The 17,895-nt window shown below is 33.7% G+C and overlaps 1 protein-coding gene across 2 annotated transcripts in view; it reads right to left on the bottom strand.

The window, feature by feature from the left end:
* Positions 1 to 1,793: 1,793 nt before the first annotated feature.
* The window catches only part of aco1 (aconitase 1, soluble), a 22,810-nt gene continuing 6,708 nt past the window's right edge, over positions 1,794 to 17,895 (bottom strand). For both annotated transcript variants that reach the window (XM_048185318.1, XM_048185317.1), the window contains exons 5-21: positions 16,514 to 16,583; positions 16,231 to 16,414; positions 14,702 to 14,841; positions 14,369 to 14,540; positions 14,028 to 14,128; positions 13,802 to 13,918; positions 11,403 to 11,562; positions 10,098 to 10,233; positions 9,930 to 10,014; positions 9,690 to 9,846; positions 9,456 to 9,580; positions 9,216 to 9,320; positions 5,798 to 5,940; positions 5,542 to 5,689; positions 5,315 to 5,437; positions 3,667 to 3,852; positions 1,794 to 2,108 (exon numbers count right to left, since the gene is read on the bottom strand). In XM_048185318.1, coding sequence (XP_048041275.1) covers positions 1,992 to 2,108; positions 3,667 to 3,852; positions 5,315 to 5,437; positions 5,542 to 5,689; positions 5,798 to 5,940; positions 9,216 to 9,320; positions 9,456 to 9,580; positions 9,690 to 9,846; positions 9,930 to 10,014; positions 10,098 to 10,233; positions 11,403 to 11,562; positions 13,802 to 13,918; positions 14,028 to 14,128; positions 14,369 to 14,540; positions 14,702 to 14,841; positions 16,231 to 16,414; positions 16,514 to 16,583 — 2,269 coding nt within the window. In that variant the 3' untranslated portion in view covers positions 1,794 to 1,991. The remainder of the gene's footprint in view (positions 2,109 to 3,666; positions 3,853 to 5,314; positions 5,438 to 5,541; positions 5,690 to 5,797; positions 5,941 to 9,215; positions 9,321 to 9,455; positions 9,581 to 9,689; positions 9,847 to 9,929; positions 10,015 to 10,097; positions 10,234 to 11,402; positions 11,563 to 13,801; positions 13,919 to 14,027; positions 14,129 to 14,368; positions 14,541 to 14,701; positions 14,842 to 16,230; positions 16,415 to 16,513; positions 16,584 to 17,895) is intronic.

The raw sequence follows: 17,895 nt of genomic DNA, 5'->3' as shown, positions 1-17,895 counted from the left end.
ATTGAATATGACAGTTAGTTCAATCTTTGACCTGAGGAGGGCAGTAATACACTTAGCAGCGTCTACACTGCTGGAATTCTAATAGAGAAGAAGAAGAGAGCTAGTTCAAGATAAGCATTTATGGTTAAAACGTATATAATTTATTTTTTTTTTTTAGAAAATGAGCGATGGTTTCTCTAGATAAGACCCTTATTTCTCGTCTGGTATCATGTAGAATGCTTTGAAGCTGCACTGAAACTGTAATTTTGACCTTCAACCGTTTGGAGGCCATTGAAGTCCACTATATGGAGAAAAATCCTGGAATGTTTTCTTCAAAAACCTTAATTTCTTTTTGACTGAAAAAGAAAGACATGAACATCTTGGATGTCATGGGGGTGAGTAAATTATCAGGAAATTTTAATTTGAAAGTGAACTAATCCTTTAACCCTCTCTGTGCTTTAATATACAGTTAAACTACAGTAAAGTTTGTACAATAGAGAGAATGCATTTCAAATTGCGTAGAGCATCTTCTCATATTTTACTAAATTCAGCAATCTCGCACCTGATTCCAAGCACCGCATCATTACATTTTACAGGCGACCAGTAAGAAAGGTGTGAAATCGCCTTCGGATGGATTTTGTTTTCAGTCACTTTTCACTGGAATGCACGACACACAAGAAATAAAAAACTGAATAATATGCGCACACGTGATTCAAATGATTATACACACAATTTGAGAAAATAGGCACTTTCAGATGTATAGCATGATAGCCGAGTTCATATTCAACAGTTGTTAAAGGGATTTATCTGATCCAATATTTGTTTGCAGAGAGCAACAAATTTAAAGTCTTCATATAATGCATTATAAATGTATTTTAATGCATAAATGATGTCTTGTGATGCACCTTATCATACAATTGTAATCACAGTTATAAAATATTATAATACGATCTATTCACTGCACCTTTAGAATGTATAAAGCATTAAAACACATGACAAACAATCAATTTCAGATGTAACAAGGAATCTGCAAATATAATGCAGTTTAACTTTGGTTACAAAGATATACTGCATTATAACGTACATTATGAATACCTTTATAATGCATTATACATAAAGGCTTTAAGTATAGTGTAACCCAAATTTTCTTCAGTATGTCAGTCTTTTATAGGTAATGCATAACCAATATGTGACTTCTGAAAAAAAAATATTCAACAATGAAACGGAATCATTGGTACATCTTAAAGAAAAAAAGAATCATTGTGTGTAATTTTATAATATTATAATTAACAAAAAGCATTATTATTATTATTATTATTATATGAGCAAATAACCTGTAAAGAAACTGTGTCGAAGTTCAGTTTAAGTACAGTAATTAATAAGATTATGAGACATTAATTTATACATCGATGTCATCTAAACAGAAATAATGCGACTTCAGTTTGGCAGTGCTGAGGTAGGGTTAGAATGGAGAAAAGTTAAACTTGCCATTGACAACATATATAATGCTTTCATACTTCCCCTTCAATCCCACTGAACCTCCACCAAACCAATATAATCATCAGAATCAAAAACAGCATCTTTCAGAGAAACTGAAGACACAACTGATTTGGAGAACTGAAATAAAAACATAACATTATGCAAATTATCTTGAACATTACAGTGCATTTGCAACTAAATTAATTAATTAGTTCTTAAATGGATAGTTCACCCAAAAATGAAAATTATCCCATGATTTACTCACCCTCAACCCTAGGTGTATATGATACCATTATAAAGCTTGGAAGAGCCAGGATATTTCTAAATATATCTCCAAATATGTTTGTCTGAAAGAAGATAGTCATATACACCTAGGATGGCTTGAGGGAGAGTAAATCATGGGATAATTTTCACTTTTCGGTGAACTATCCCTATAATAAGAAAAAAAAAAAGAAACACTGATAGGACAAAACAAGTATCTAGATGCTGGATATGTGCGTTTAGAACGTCCTGAAGAGGGTGTCCTTTCCATCTTAATTTTCAGACATCTTGCGAATCATGTAGTTGAGGATTCCACCATGATGGAAGTAAGTGAGCTCCACATCCGTGTCAAACCTCATCTTAGCCTGAAATGTTTTCCCTGTGTCCAGCTGCAGATATGAACGAAAAACATTACATTTAATTATATGGAACAAGGAGAAAAAACAATATTTAAGGCAGTTATTTTAGTATTGTTTACATATAATTATTGTATTGTCTACATATAATTATAGTATTGTTTGCATATAATTATAGTATTTAGCTTTTATTTTTATATTTTAGGTTTTCATTTTAGTTTTAAGTTTTAGGACTTTTGTTGTGTGCTTTTGTCCTTTTTATTCATTTTTTTATTTATAGCTTTAATTTCTTTTTATTTCAGTTTTAGTTTTAGTAATTTAAGTACCTAAATTTAAACATTCTATTTCAGGTTTTTCAACTAATATTTATATTTTATTTCTGAATTATCTCAATAAAGAAAATAAATTTCAATAAAGAAATTTAATACTTAAGGTTTTAGCTAAAAATAACAACCAACCCTTATGGAAGTGGTTCTTAACTAGTGGGTAGCAATGCCAAATACAAATGAAATAATAAGTAATTAAATAATTAATAAAAAAAAAAATCCCACGTCCTATTGATTGCTATGATGATAGTGTCTGCTGTTATATATGTAAACAATAAGGTACGAGGTTGTGCTGTATTGTCAATAAGTCACGGCTGAAGCGGAGTGCCTGCAACCCTTTCAGCCGTGACTTATTCACGATACAGCACTAGCCTCGAATACCTTATTGCCTTTATAAAATGGTTACCACACAATACAAATATTAAAGCCAAAAATATGTATCAATGCAACTTTCATGAAGTAAACTTTCACTAAAGCCTTCCTTCCGCCGGAAAAAATAGTCCCTGACCATGAACAGCAACAGAAGTTACATTATTACGCCATTAGATGGCAACAAAGACTGTCTTTATAGTGTGTCAGTCAGTAGCGAAGACTTTTACAATGAAAAGACTTAACTGTTGTGAACACGGAACAAGATGCAACTGACAAATGCTTTGACTAGCGCTGTCAGTCACGGGAAAATCCCTTAACTGTTAAAAGGACAGGATAATACATCAGACATTTAAACTGAGACTTCCTCAGTGCTTGATACTCAGTGATACGAACTGTAATGATGGCATGGGTTTTACTGTATCAACCTTATCCTTTTGAAGTGCATGCAAGTGGATTTGCTTTCGCAGCACTGAAAACGGCATGTTAAGAAGAAACTGACAACACAAACCAAACTCTTCCAGTCTCAGCTACAAATACAGAGTTTGAGGGGAGGTCAAAGTAGACACCGTTCACAGGTAGCCAATTCAGACCATAGGTGGGCATTATGCAAATGTGTTACAAACATACTGACGACTCATTTCAGACGGTTAAAAATAGGTTCTTTCTTTTCTTTGATCTTTGAAACTAAACAAGCTATATTACAAACCACATGAAAGGTAACATCTGAAAAAGCTTAATAGGGGCACTTGATTTTAAGGACATTTTTTTTTACTGTTGTATACTTTTGGTTCTGTATTGGGTGGCCATTTGATGTAAAATGTGAGCTCCGGGAAAGAAAGCAGTTGAGAGCTGCTGATTTAAGGCAGGGATTGAGGTGGAATCATAAGCTCTACCTTGATGTCCACAGTCATTCTGGGAGTGAGCTGTGGGGGAATCATCACAGTGTATCGCTCGCGGCCAGTGAGCCCGAGGCTTTCAGCGCTGTCACCCGGCAGGTACTCAAGAGGAATGATGCCCATGCCCACCAGATTACTGCGATGAATCCGCTCGTAACTCTCTGCTAGTACAGCTTTGATGCCCTGAGGGAGAAAATCAATAGCAGTTCCACTGAGAGGGTTGCACACTACACTTTTTTTTGTATCCAGAAACTGTGGCTAACTGTCAAAACGTAAAGATGCATTCATTATATGTATACAAAAATAATAATAATAAAAAAGGATTAGTTTCCCCTTGTGAAAAAAGAAGTACACTTAATTTTAAAATTAGCAATTATAATATACTTTAAAGAATATATGTAAGCTGAACTGAATGTAATGTTATTGGACATTTAGCTGCATGTTAATTTCAATTAAATAATATTGTATTATAGTTTAAATTCATATTAAATGCAATTATCTAAAGTTTTGAGTGCTTTTTTACCCACTTAAGTAGGACTTAAGTACATCTTATATGTAATTTCATAAGTACTTCTATTGTGTTTGAAATACGGTTATTGTATTGTATTTTTTGTATATATTGTATTTGTATTTTATTAAGTACTGCTATTGTGTTTGAAAAGTGTACTGCTGAATGAACTGACAAGCATTTATGGTAAACTAAAATATACTTTAATGTCATTTCTATTGATACTTGTATGGCACATATTTAAATATTTTAGTAATTACACATTTGTAATAATGTAGTTGCAACTTTTTACAATGTACATTTTACAATATAATTTGTTGAAATAGAACGAATAACATACTACAGTTAAATTTATAATTAAGCATATTACATGTGCTTTAGTATGTTAGTCAACAACAAAATAAGTGTTCGTCTTTAAAGCACAACAGAAGATTATTAAAACAATGATTTAAAAAGTAAAACTTTGAATTTGACATTATTACAAAGTGCACTTTTTAAACGTACTTAAGTGTGTTAAGAAACAGTTATAAAAACGTTACTCTCTTTAAGTACACTTAAGTGGCCTTTTATTTTAATATATATAATATTCACATCTAGTTTTGGTTTTGTTTCAAGTTTCATGTCTTATTTTGAAATTCTTATAGTCATGTTTCTGTTTGTGTCATGTTCTAGTCATGTGATCCTGCCATGTGCTCCTCTGTCAAGTCATTGTTTCTTTTGTGTTTTGCTCATGTTGGAAATTAATAAACTGCACTTGGGTTCTTCAACCTCGCCTCCAGTGGACTTTATGTTACAAATATTATCTGCAAGTACAATTTTTAAAAAATTACTTAAGATTTGAAGTACACTACAGGTGCACATTCAATACAATTAAGTGCACTTCTTTTTCACAAGGGGCATCACATGCAGACAAGATTCAAAACTGACTGAGACAGCATTAAATAAAACTGCATGGGCACAAGATGTACTGGAGAAACATTTTATCCCATACATGTAGTTTCCAGACACACATTGATCATCCTGTCCAAGACAACAAAACCTATTTCTGTACAATCCTGAATGTGAATTAGTCAAGATGAGCAAGTAATTTATCAAAGTTAAATGTCTGTTTATGATTAGATGAACTACAAGCCTTACCAGCAGGAAGGGTCCTTTAGCTGCCCAATCTCTAGAGCTTCCTGATCCATACTCTTTGCCTGCCAGAATCAAGAGAGAATGACCAGCCTGCTGATATTTTTCTGCAGCATCAAATACATCCATCTGTAAAAAAAAAAAAAAAAAAAAAACATAATATTACAATTGTCAACTGTTAACATTGCTCTGGTATGGAAAAACATGGATTATAATATATTTTAGTCTCATACCGTCTCCCCTGTAGGAAGATAGAGGGTACATGGTCCTTGCTTGTTTATAAACTTGTTAAATAGGCGGATGTTAGCAAATGTGCCTCGAGCCATGACTGCGTCGTTGCCTCGGCGAGAACCGTATGAGTTAAACTCTCTTGCAGTGAGTCTAGCAAAGGAAAGGAAGATTTCATTACCCATAGTGTTGAGAGTCATATCTCAATTTTAAAGACAATGTACAACTTTTCTGATAAAACAATATATACCACGGTCTTACCCATGGCCAGTTAGGTAGCGTGCAGCAGGGCTGTTACGTGCAATGTTACCAGCAGGCGAGATGTGGTCTGTGGTCACGGAGTCTCCCAAATTGAGCAGTACATATGCATCTGTTATGGGCTTTGGTGTCTGGAGCTCCCGGGTCTAAAAATGTAATAGCAGTAGAGCAACTTATGTTTACAGTTCCTACCCTTCTGAAAAAAGAAGCATGTTTCATTAAATTGAATGGCCACTTGTAGTATATTTTTTTAAAATAACGTACTTGCAGATAAATATAATATTAATAAAATCAAAGGCCACTTAAAGAGAGTACACATTTATAACTATGTTTCTTTAACACACTTATGTACAGTACCTATACAATTATCTAAAGTTTTGAGTGCTTTTTACCGACTTAAGTAGACTTAAGTACATCCTTCATAATTTCATAATTAATGACAAGCATTTATGGTAAACTAAAATATACTTTAATGTCATTTCTATTGATACTTGTATGGCATATATTTAAATATTTTTGTAATTACACATTTGTAATAATGTAGTTGCGATTTAGTACATTTTACAATATAATTTGTTGAAATATAACGAATAACATACTACAGTTAAATTTATAATTAAGTATATTACATGTGCTTTAGTATGTTAGTCAACACAACAAAATAAGTGTTCGTCTTTAAAGCACAACAAAAGATTATTAAAACAATAATTTAAAATGTAAAGTAAAACTTTTAATTTGACATTATTACAAAGTGCACTTTTTAAACGTACTTAAGCGTGTTAAGAAACAGTTATAAAAATGTACTCTTTAAGTACACTTAAATGACCTTTTATTTTAATATATATAATATTCACGTCTAGTTTTGGTTTTGTTTCATGTTTCATGTCTTATTTTGAAATTCTTATAGTCATGTTTCCTGTTTGTGTCATGTTTCCTGTTCCTTGTTTGTGTCATGTTCTAGTCATGTGATCCTGCCATGTGCTCCTCTTGTCAAGTCATTGTTTCTTTTGTGTTTTGCTCATGTTGGAAATTAAACTTAAAAAGTACACTTTGTAATAATGTCAAATTAAATTTTTTACTTCAAAGTACATGTGCGCCACCTTGTGGCTGATTTTCACAAAATCTGTAAATATTCTTTTCACAACATGTGCAAATATAGGTAGGCCATACAGATTTGATATTATTAGCCACTAAAATTTGATTGGCTGGTGGCAAACGTTTTTTTTTAAGTATCTGAGTCACAGAGGATATTTTAGGACATCCATTAAAGAAGATGCATACTAATTTTCAACTTTATTAATCATACAGTTGCAGTTATAATGATTATAATTAAATTTGATTCAATTCAATATATAACGCTTTTTAGGGTCTCATCTTCCTGTTTTTGGTTCGTTTACATGTCTTTGATCCATGTTGCGTTCATATATCATTCGAACCACACCAGAGTTCGTTTGGAAGCGGACCGAGACCCATCTTTTTGGTGCGCACCAGGGTTCAGATGGCAGCGTTCACACATGTTCAAATGAACCGCGCTAACAGAGTAATCGCACCAGGGTTCGTTTTAAAGGATTAGTCCACTTTTAAATACACTTTTTCTGATAAATTTACTCACCCCCATGTCATCCAAGATGTTCATGTCTTTCTTTCGTCAGTCGAAAAGAAATGAAGGTTTTTGAGGAAAACATTCAGCTTACGCTGAATGTCCTACGCCTTCCTATTCTACTTACGGAACGAACGCGGCGCCAGTTTCGTTCTTTTCCGTAACTTGAATAAGGAAGGCGTAGGACATTCAGCGTAAGCGTTATGAAGAATGCGGAAGCGGAAAGTACGTTCAAGACGATATTATGTTTATAAAGCATGAACGGTTGTATTTTTTTCGAAAATGACCGATCGATTCACTAGATAAGACCCTTATTACTCATCTGGTATCGTTTAAAGCCCTTGAAGCTGCACTGAAACTGTAATTTTGACCTTCAACCTGTTGGTAGCCACTGAAATCCACTGTAAGGAGAATAATCCTGGAATGTTTTCCTCAAAAACCTTCATTTCTTTTCGACTGACGAAAGAAAGACATGAACATCTTGGATGACATGGGGGTGAGTAAATTTATCAGGAAAAGTGTATTTAAAAGTGGACTAATCCTTTAATCTAACCAAACATGACAAGTGTGGTGTCTCAGTCTGCTTCCAGACAAACTCTGGTCCGGTTCAAATGATATATGAACACAACACGGACCAAAGACAGGAAGATGAGACCCTAAAAAAGGACAGAATCCTCACGCATATCAGTTTTACTCATCATAGTCGCGAGTTTGCCCATCACAGGCATCAGATGCGCGGCAGATCATCTGTGTGTGTAACAGATGGATTCCCGCCACTGTTTTGACTCCTTTACACATTTTATAAGCTCTTCACGAGTTCTCAGCTGGCCAAAATACACTCATATGCAGGCTACACACACACAACAAGCGCATTTATCTCAGCACACAGCATTGTTTTGGATGTTTGGTAAGTTCCATCTTATAATAGTCAATACGTCATAAAATATAACCTATCAGGTTGTGAACGTATCATTATTCCTTTAGGTTCGGTATCTTTTGGTTCGGTAATAAAATTGCCAATCTGAACGCTAATCGGACCAGGATTAAATGTTTTTTTTGTTTTTGTTTTTGGTCCAGACCAAATGAACCAAACTACAAATGTCCTAATTGAACTAAGGCCTAATCCTGGCTTAATCTAAACCCTGTCTGTAAAACCGGGATTTGTGTTTACTTATAACTTTGCATTGCTTTGACGAATCAAAATTCTTTTGGTAACTTTTTGCCAGCATTGTCCTTAGCTGCTGTGGCCATTTTGGTGAAGATCAAACCAATGCCCTAAAGGTAGACAGAAAAAGGTTTCTAGGAAATGAAATCAAAGAAATATATGTATATATAGGGCTTGGCACAGTTTTGTTTCTGGCCCTTAGGATTCCAATGTTGTTGTCCAAAATGCAAATTGCCTTGTTATAGCGCCACCTAGTGTCTGACAAGTGTGTGCGTCTGTGTGCCTGAGTAGTGGTGCATATCTGGGACCTTCCCGAAAATTTTGGGGTCTCTAACACCCATACACTTTTTGGGGTCCGAGCACCAATTTTAAAATTACATATAAAGATGTACTGTGCATAAGTGCTACTTAAGGGGTCAAAAAAAACTTTAAAGTTCAGATAATTGTATTTAATATAAATTTAAACTATAATAAATTTAACATGCAATTAAGTGTCTGAAAACATTACATTCAGTTTGCAACTAAGTATATTAATTTAAAGTTATATTATTTCAATAATAAGTGCTCCTTTTAAAAGTAGGCTACAGTGCACTTCTTTTTCATAAGGGTATAGTTATGATACTGAACACATATTAAATAAATACAGTATACTATACCAGTCCATCAAAGAAAGGTGGAGATTTTATGTAAGTAGAACTGGAATTCCAGGTATACAGTTTGTCAGAGGGGGCTTTCAGGGCGTTCCAGCGTTCATTCACTTTCTAAATATGAAAATATACAAACAAAACTTATTACATTTACTCCTAAAATAAAGAACATAAGGTGTTTACTGCACACTTTATGGTATCTGGACATTGTTTTGATTTATGACAGACGAGTATATAAGTTCAAAATACCTCAACTTTCTCATAAACCTCCTTAAACATGGCAGGAATGACAAACTGTCTCTCCACCGCATGGATTTCCTCTCGTGTGGGCCAGATGTCCCTTAGGAAAATCTCTTTTCCCTTAGAGTTCACAGCTGAATTAAGACAGACCCAAGAAACATTGTGACTATTCATGCTCTTGATGGAGAATCAAGCATTGTCATGTAAAATAATGAGATTAAATACCTGGTAAATATTACTCACCTAAAGGCTCTTTTTCAAAATCTATCCTCACAGTGCCCGCAATAGCATAGGCAATGACCAGCGGAGGAGAGGCCAAGTAATTGGCACGTGTGTTGGGATGGACACGACCCTCAAAGTTTCTGTTTCCAGACAAAACACCAGCAGCAACCAAATCACCCTATGACATAAAAAAAATCATTAAAAAAAAATTTAAATATGAAGACATTATCAAAAAAAACAAAACATAAAAGCTTGTTTCACCTGAGTAATCGCTTCTACAACCTGCTCTGGAAGGGGTCCACTGTTTCCAATGCAGGTCATGCAGCCATAACCAACTACCTCAAAACTAAAAAATACATTTATATGAAGAAACACTGAAATATTTCATTTCACTAGGTGAAAAAATTATTAGGAAACTGAGTTTCTTACCCTAATTGTGTGAGGAAGTCCATGACTCCACTCTCTTTAAGGTAATAGGTAACCACTCCACTACCTGGAGACAGACTGGTCTTTATGTACGGCTTGACACTGAGACCACACTGTACTGCCTTCTGAGCCAAGAGACCTGATGGAAATAAATAGCAGCATTACATTATGATAGACAAAAATACATATTTAACTATACAAGTGACAAAAATACATTCAGCATATTTATAAAGTCAGCGGTTCTCAACTGGTGGTCTCAACACAAAAATGGGTCACAGGTCTGAACTGATCGGGTCACAGAAAGAATGGAAAAAAACAATGACAAATATGGTTGTATATAGTTAGGATTTCAAAATAAATAGGCTTAATCATAGCTTGTGTTACTCCACAGTATTTTGGCACAAATTTATCTGTCATTTGGTAGAAGAAAAGACGCCAACTCAAGTTGCACAACATGCCCTCATCTTCAAAAACCATGAATGCAAATATATGCAAGGTAATAAAAAAAAAAAAGCACAATCCAGAATGTGTTAAATACAGGTTCATTGAAGCAACAATAAACATGGTTTGTGTAGACCACAATGTGTTTTATGTGATTGCATGAAACCACTGAAATTCAAGTGGCATTTAATAAAAAAAAAAAATAATAATAATAATAATTAATTAATAAATAAATAAAAATAAATTTAAATAATCTGCCTGTCATGTCAACGTTGCATTTTGCACAGCAGGGTTAAACAAACCTTAAAACACTTTAATTATTTAAAAAAAAAAAAAAAAAAAAAAAAAAACTGAAATGTAATAAAATATAAATAAAAATAAATAAATAAATAAACTGGAATAAAGGCGAAGTTAAAGTACTAACATATCCAAAACTAATACTAAAAACTAAAGAAATTAAAAACAAAAACTGATAAAAATGACAAAAAAAAACAAAAAAATTCTTAAAACTTTAAATTTAAAATGAAAACAGAAAAATAAAATCTAATTCAAAATACTAGATTATAATAAATAAACTATACAACAATTATACTAAAATAACAATGTTGGACAATTCAATGGAAATAACACTAAATGTTTAATTTAAAGGATATTTTTCATTGTTTTAAAAAGTAATAACTTAAAATCTGTCATTAAAGGGAAAGTAAAAAAAAAAAAAATGAAAAGGATATCATTAAAACGATTCTAGAGAGTCGTATGGACTAGTTTTATGGTGTGTTATTTTCTGTCCATTTTCATACACTTTTATGAGAATGAGTGGATGAATTTATACTTCGGGATAAATGATCCCTGTGGGCAGACATGTACCTGCTCCCAGCATGACTGAGGGGTTACTGGTGTTGGTACAGCTTGTAATGGCGGCGATGACCACAGATCCGTGAGAGAGTGAATACTCTGCGCCGTTAAACTGGAATGGCACTCGAACATCATGGCGCTCAGGAGCCACCTGGAATCCTTTAAAGCCTTGCTATAGACAACAGACAATAATGGATGATACAGGTGTGCAGGAATACTTCTCTAGACAGCACTGCTGTAAGGAAATCAAAATATGACTTTTATGGATTTTATGCCCGTTATGTCCATATATTAGCTTTGAGATCTTCTTTAGGCTAGTGTATTCCTAAAAGTTAACTCAATTCACATTGATTTGTATAGTGCTTTTCACAATACATATAGTTTCCAAGCAGCTTTATAGAAAATGCAGGTCAATATTACCTTAAGAGTAATCGGTTATCAGTGGTGACTGTCCAAATTATGTAATTTCAGAAATGTACATATGCAAATTACGCAGTTAGCAAACAATGTATTAAAAGGTCCCGTTTTTCGTGGTTTTTTGAAGCTTTGATTGTGTTTATAGTGTGCAATATAACATGTGTTCATGTTTCGCGTGTAAAAAAAACACAGTATTTTTCACATAATTTACTTATCTGTATACCGCTGTTTCCACTGTCATAAAAACGGGCTGATGACTTCCTTGTTCTATGAAGTCCCTCCTTCAGAAATACGTAACGAGATCTGATTGTGCCAGCGGTTCCTGTGTTGTGATTCGACAGCAGTTTAGCGCATCTTGCCCGGAAAGGTCACGCCTCTTACCATAACGTGGAGATGCATGCGCTCAGTGTTATTGTAAACATGTCTTTAATTTTACCCTATCAATTTGAGCCGGAATCAGACCCGGTAATTGGACTGCGGGATGAAAATAACAGCGTTTCGACGACATGGCGACAAACACACTCTACAAACGCAACTCTTGTGTATTCCTGTGGGAGGAGGTTAGTCAAAAAACTGTTTTAGTGACGTCATTAAAGAAGGAAGTAGAGGGATGTAGTCCAAACTGGCCGTTCGATGTAGGCGACTTCTGTTAAATAAAATATCTCGCTTGGCATTGAACTTTGAGCTTTAAAATTTTACAGATTTTTTTTATACTCTAACAACAACATTACACACTAACTAAAGTTTGAAACATGGGATCACGAAGAACGGGACCTTTAATTTAAGAAATGTATTAATTTAACGTAGAAACAAAGAGCTCATGGAAGTAATGAAAACATGTTAACAACGATTAGGATATATAGCAAAATTTGGAACGGTTCATGTTGATCCAGAGTTAACAATATGAACTTGGCAACACACTTAACATTTTTTAAAAGGAAATATGTCAATACAGGAATGTATGGAAGCTCATTTCCTACTCACGAGAACTTAAAATGAGTTAAATAAATTAAAATGAATTATTAAAATTTAAATCAAATTAAAATCAAAATTAAATCAATTAAAATAATTAAATGTTGAAGTTATGACACAATTGTGAGGGGGGAAAATGAAATTATGACATACCAAGTCATAATTATGAGATAAAAAGTCAAAAATATGTAATTATGTAATAATCATAATTTCAACCTTGTCATAATTTTGACTTTTTATCTAATTTAAGTCGAAATTGACAAAAACAATTGTCAAGTGTTCGTCAATTTTGACTTACGCAAATTTTTTTCCAACTTGTCGACTTATTTATGCAATAATTGTGAATAATAATTTCAACTTTTTGTCAATTTTCGACTTTTCAAAATTGTTTTTTGTCAGTTTCAACTTAAACTGAAACTTTGACAAAAAGTCTTAATTATTACATAAGAAACTGACAAAATATTCCATTATAAGTTAATTTGAAATGATATAAAAAGTCATAAAATTATATATAATTGTTTATGTCAATTATACTTTTTGTCAATTTCATTTTGTCAATTATGTCATAATTCTTTGATAAGTCATAATTTTTTTATGACAGTTATGACTTTTTATGATAATTTCATTTTATGTCAGTTATGCCTAATGTCATAAATATGACTTACCAAAGCAGAAATGGGCTTTCACAGGAATGAGATCTCTGCTCATCATGCGATTTCATGGGATTGCTAAGCTTTTAGTTTAGCACAGTGGTCATTCACTCTTTAAATAATTATTAGTTTTATCATACACAATATATTATGATTGAACAAGCCTCACTGTATTTCATATTCAATTTTGGCTGTGAAGCTGAACTATCTGTTGCCTTTTCACAACAAAGTGTAGAACTAGGAAAGGCCTCAAAATGTGTGTAGAGAGATTACTATGAAGGGATTTATGAGGAAACAGATTACTGCATTATCTCAAGAATCCAAGGGAATGTGTGTCATGTGTGTTTTTCCAAGTATTACTGTGGCATGTACCTTGGCCGCTAAACATGCTTCAAAGTCCTGCTTCATGTCTGATACAGCCACTTTGTCATGTGGCCGTTTAGGACCACTGCAGCAGGGGACGACCGTACTGAGGTCCAACTCAACAACCTGGAGGAGAATAAATGAGACATATATACATTTTTGCAAAAAGTGGCGCAGACAGAAGTGACTAGTACAAACATAACTGTGAACAGCACTTTGTGTTGGGTTTAGATACCTGAGTGAACTGTGGATCTTGAGCAGTGTTGCTGTAGTCTCTGAACATGCCCACCGCTTTCAGATACTTTTCTATGTACCTTAGATTCTCCATGTCTCTCCCTAAAAAACAAATATGTATAAAACACATAAACTTAGTTGTTAAGTTTAGGTATTGGGTAGGATTAAGGGATGTAGTATATGGTCATGCAGAATAAGACTAATTAATATGTGCTTTATAAGTACTAATAAACATCCAATATCCAAGTAATATGCATGCTAATTGAGATTTGGACCCTAAACTAAAGTGTACTTCAGAAGGGCCAGAATCTTTCAAAACTGATCAGGGACAGGTTAACGTACCCGTCTGCTTCAGATATTGAATGCTGATGTGGTCTACAGGGAAGAAGGCAGCGGTGGCTCCATACTCTGGGCACATGTTGGCGATGGTGGCACGGTCAGCGATAGACAGCTGGGCAACACCAGGGCCAAAGAACTCCACAAATTTCCCAACCACACCAACTTGCCGCAAATGCTAGGCAGAAAAAGAATATAATAATAGAAAGCAACTTAGTTTGTAAACATCCACTAACCATGAAGTTCTTTCTAGTATAGGGAGAATATTTTCAACATTTCCAATATGTCAATTTCAAACCAAAGCCTCTGTAATGTTCAGATATGGCAAGACTTCAATACCTTGGTGACAGTAAGGACTATGTCAGTGGAGGTGATAAATTTGTTGGGTGTCCCCTGTAGTTTGTAGCCAATGACCTCTGGCAGCACCATACTGATGGGTTGACCCAACATGACCGCCTCTGCTTCAATACCTCCCACACCTGCTCCAAAAGATCTGAGGTTAAATCTCAGCTGGAAATTGTGTTTATTACTACATTTTTCATTTTATTCTCTTTAATTTCCAGCCCAACACTGATACACAATTTAACTTAAATTTAAATTCTTTTTGCCTAAAATAACAAAAATATAAGAAAAAGTCGCCATTATGAGATAAAGTCATAGTTCTGAGATAAGTAAAAATGATGCGATAAATGATAATTGTGACATGAAAGTAAAAATTATGTATTAAATATACATAAACTTCTACATAAAATGTAAAAATAGAGATACTAAGTCATAATTATGAGATAAAAAGCTGAAATAGTCAATTATGACGTGTATTATGACACACATAAAATGTCAAAATTATGATACTAAGGCAAAATTATAACATGAAAGTTGAAATTGTCAATTATTATTATTTCTGTATTATGACTAAATTAGATACCTAGTCATAATTATGAGATAAAAAACTGAAATTGTGTCATAAGTATGACTTACTGTATGACTTATACCTATACATAAAATGACAAAATTATGATACTAAGTCATAATTATAATATGAAAGTTGAAACTGTCAATTATTACTTCTGTATTGACCCATAAAATGTCAAAATTATAAGACACTAAGTCATAATTATGACAGATAGTATGACAAAATGTAAAAATGATAAGATACTAAGTCAAACTTATGACATGAGGTTGAAATTGTGACAATTATGAGAAACTAAGTCATAATTATGAGATAAAAAGCTGGAATTGTGTCAATTATCACGTGTATTATGACATACATAAAATGTCATAATTACACAGGCATAATTCTGAGACAAAAAGTTGAAATGGTCATAATTCTATATAATGACATACATAAAATATCAAAAGTGAGATACTAAGGCATAATTAGGAGACAAAAGTTGAAACTGTCATAATTCTATATAATGACATAAAATGTCATTAAAATTATGAGATACCTTGTCATAATTATGAAATAAAAAGCTGAAATTGTGTCAGAATTATGACTTATGTAGTTGTATGTATTATGTATGTATGTTTAGATTTATACCTAAACATAAAATGTCAAAATTATGATATTAAAGTTGAAATTATGACAATTATGACTTGAGTATCTCATATTTTCAACATTTTGTGTCATACATAATATAAACAAGTAATATGCAAGTCATATACATAATACACAAGTCTTAATTATAACAGAAGTTTGACATTTTATGCATAAGTCATAATACATAAGTCATAATTATGACAATTTCAACTTTTTATCTAATAATTATGACTTTTTAACTCATAATTATGAATTAAGACCCGTTCACACGAAGAACGATAACTGTAAATAATGAAACTACAGGTGATTCTCGTTGGGTTTCACTCACCCCAGCCCAGCACTCCCAACCCATCAATCATGGTTGTGTGGGAGTCTGTTCCCACAAGACTGTCCGGGTAGAAGAAACCATCCTGGTCAAACACAACCCTGGCCAGGTACTCCAAATTGACCTGATGGACAATTCCTGAACCCGGAGGAATGATCCGCATGTTCTGGAATGCTTTAGAACCCCACTGTGAACCGATTCAATTAGTTCATCAGCAATCATCATTTTCATATCTTGAAGACACAAACAATATCAAAACATGTCAAATACAGAGAGGGAAAATTACCTTTAAAAACTCAAATCGCTCCTTGTTCCTTTCAAATTCAAGGTCTTGGTTTTTCTGAACACTGTCAGACCTTAAAGTATGGAAAATGTATATTTAATGTACTGAACTTTTGAACTGAGTATTTATGGTAATAGTTTGCCCAAAAGTGAAAATTCTGTCATCATTTACTCACCTTCATGTCATTCCAAACCTGTATGAATTTCTTTTCTCTGCAGAACACAAAGAAGATATTTTGAAGAATGCTGGTAACCAAACAGACATTTCTCAAAAATATCTTCTTTTTGAGAACAACATGAGGGTGAATAAATGATGACAGAATTTTCAATTTTGGGTGAACTATCCATTTAAATGATCATTCACTTATCACCAGACTGCAAATCCCAAGACAAGTGCTCCAAGTGACATTTAAAGTGGAACTCAGTAAGATTTGCGAAGCACCCCCTACAGGTTCCTTCAGTGAATCACACTGTCGTAAATACTCCAAGCGCAGCTCTGGACTACAACGACTACAACGCTCACCAGCGCAGTAGTTTTGCAAATACAGTACAAGAAATCTTCGATGGAGGTGGGTAATTTTCGAAAGTGTCTTATAAAGTCATAATATATACATTGTTTTTGAATTACCGTAAAGCATTTTGTCACTCTCGCGTGAACGTGAACATGAGGCGAGATTGTGTCGGGTCGGCGCAGCTCAACTTGCAAGTGCCATTTTCTGGCGTAGACGTGCCAGAGGGGGTTAGTGCACGCCTCAAACACATCACTACAAGTCAATTAACCATCGTAAGGACTTAGAAAACTATTTATGAAGGTAAAAAAGTTACTTAGTTCTGCTTTAAGTTTTAGTTTTCATTTTTAGATATTTTTAGTTTTTAAAAATAAAAATAAATAAATTCAAACAGATAAACAAGACAATATACTGAAAATATACTAAACGTAACTGAATATTTTAAAACGTTCTTTGGTCACAACTACAAGTCTCCCTTGTCGTGTTGTCAAAAATACCGACTTCAATACCAAGTTGGTACTGAAATTTTAAAAATGTGATGCTTTGAGCGCTGTTGAGCGGATTTGTAAATACCTCTGCATGCCCTTTGTGTTCACACGCTTATCAGATATGTCTGTGATTGGCTACAATGATCAACGCTTCAAAAACGTGTTGTAAATAGACATCAATAACGCTCTTCACCGAGCACTTACATAGATACACACGGGAGCGTTTCAAAAAGGGTCCGCTCCCACTTTCAAATTGCTGTCAAACACTTCCATGTGGTTTCAAACACTTTCGTGCCAATCACAGACATATATGTTGAGCGCGTGAACACAAATGGCCAATCAGTGGCATTTACGAATCTGTTCAACAGCGATTTTAAAATGTCAGTACC

Source organism: Megalobrama amblycephala, linkage group LG3 (assembly GCF_018812025.1).
Source record: "Megalobrama amblycephala isolate DHTTF-2021 linkage group LG3, ASM1881202v1, whole genome shotgun sequence".
In the NCBI taxonomy this organism is placed as follows: domain Eukaryota; kingdom Metazoa; phylum Chordata; class Actinopteri; order Cypriniformes; family Xenocyprididae; genus Megalobrama; species Megalobrama amblycephala.
This window is presented reverse-complemented; position numbering and strand designations above follow the sequence as displayed.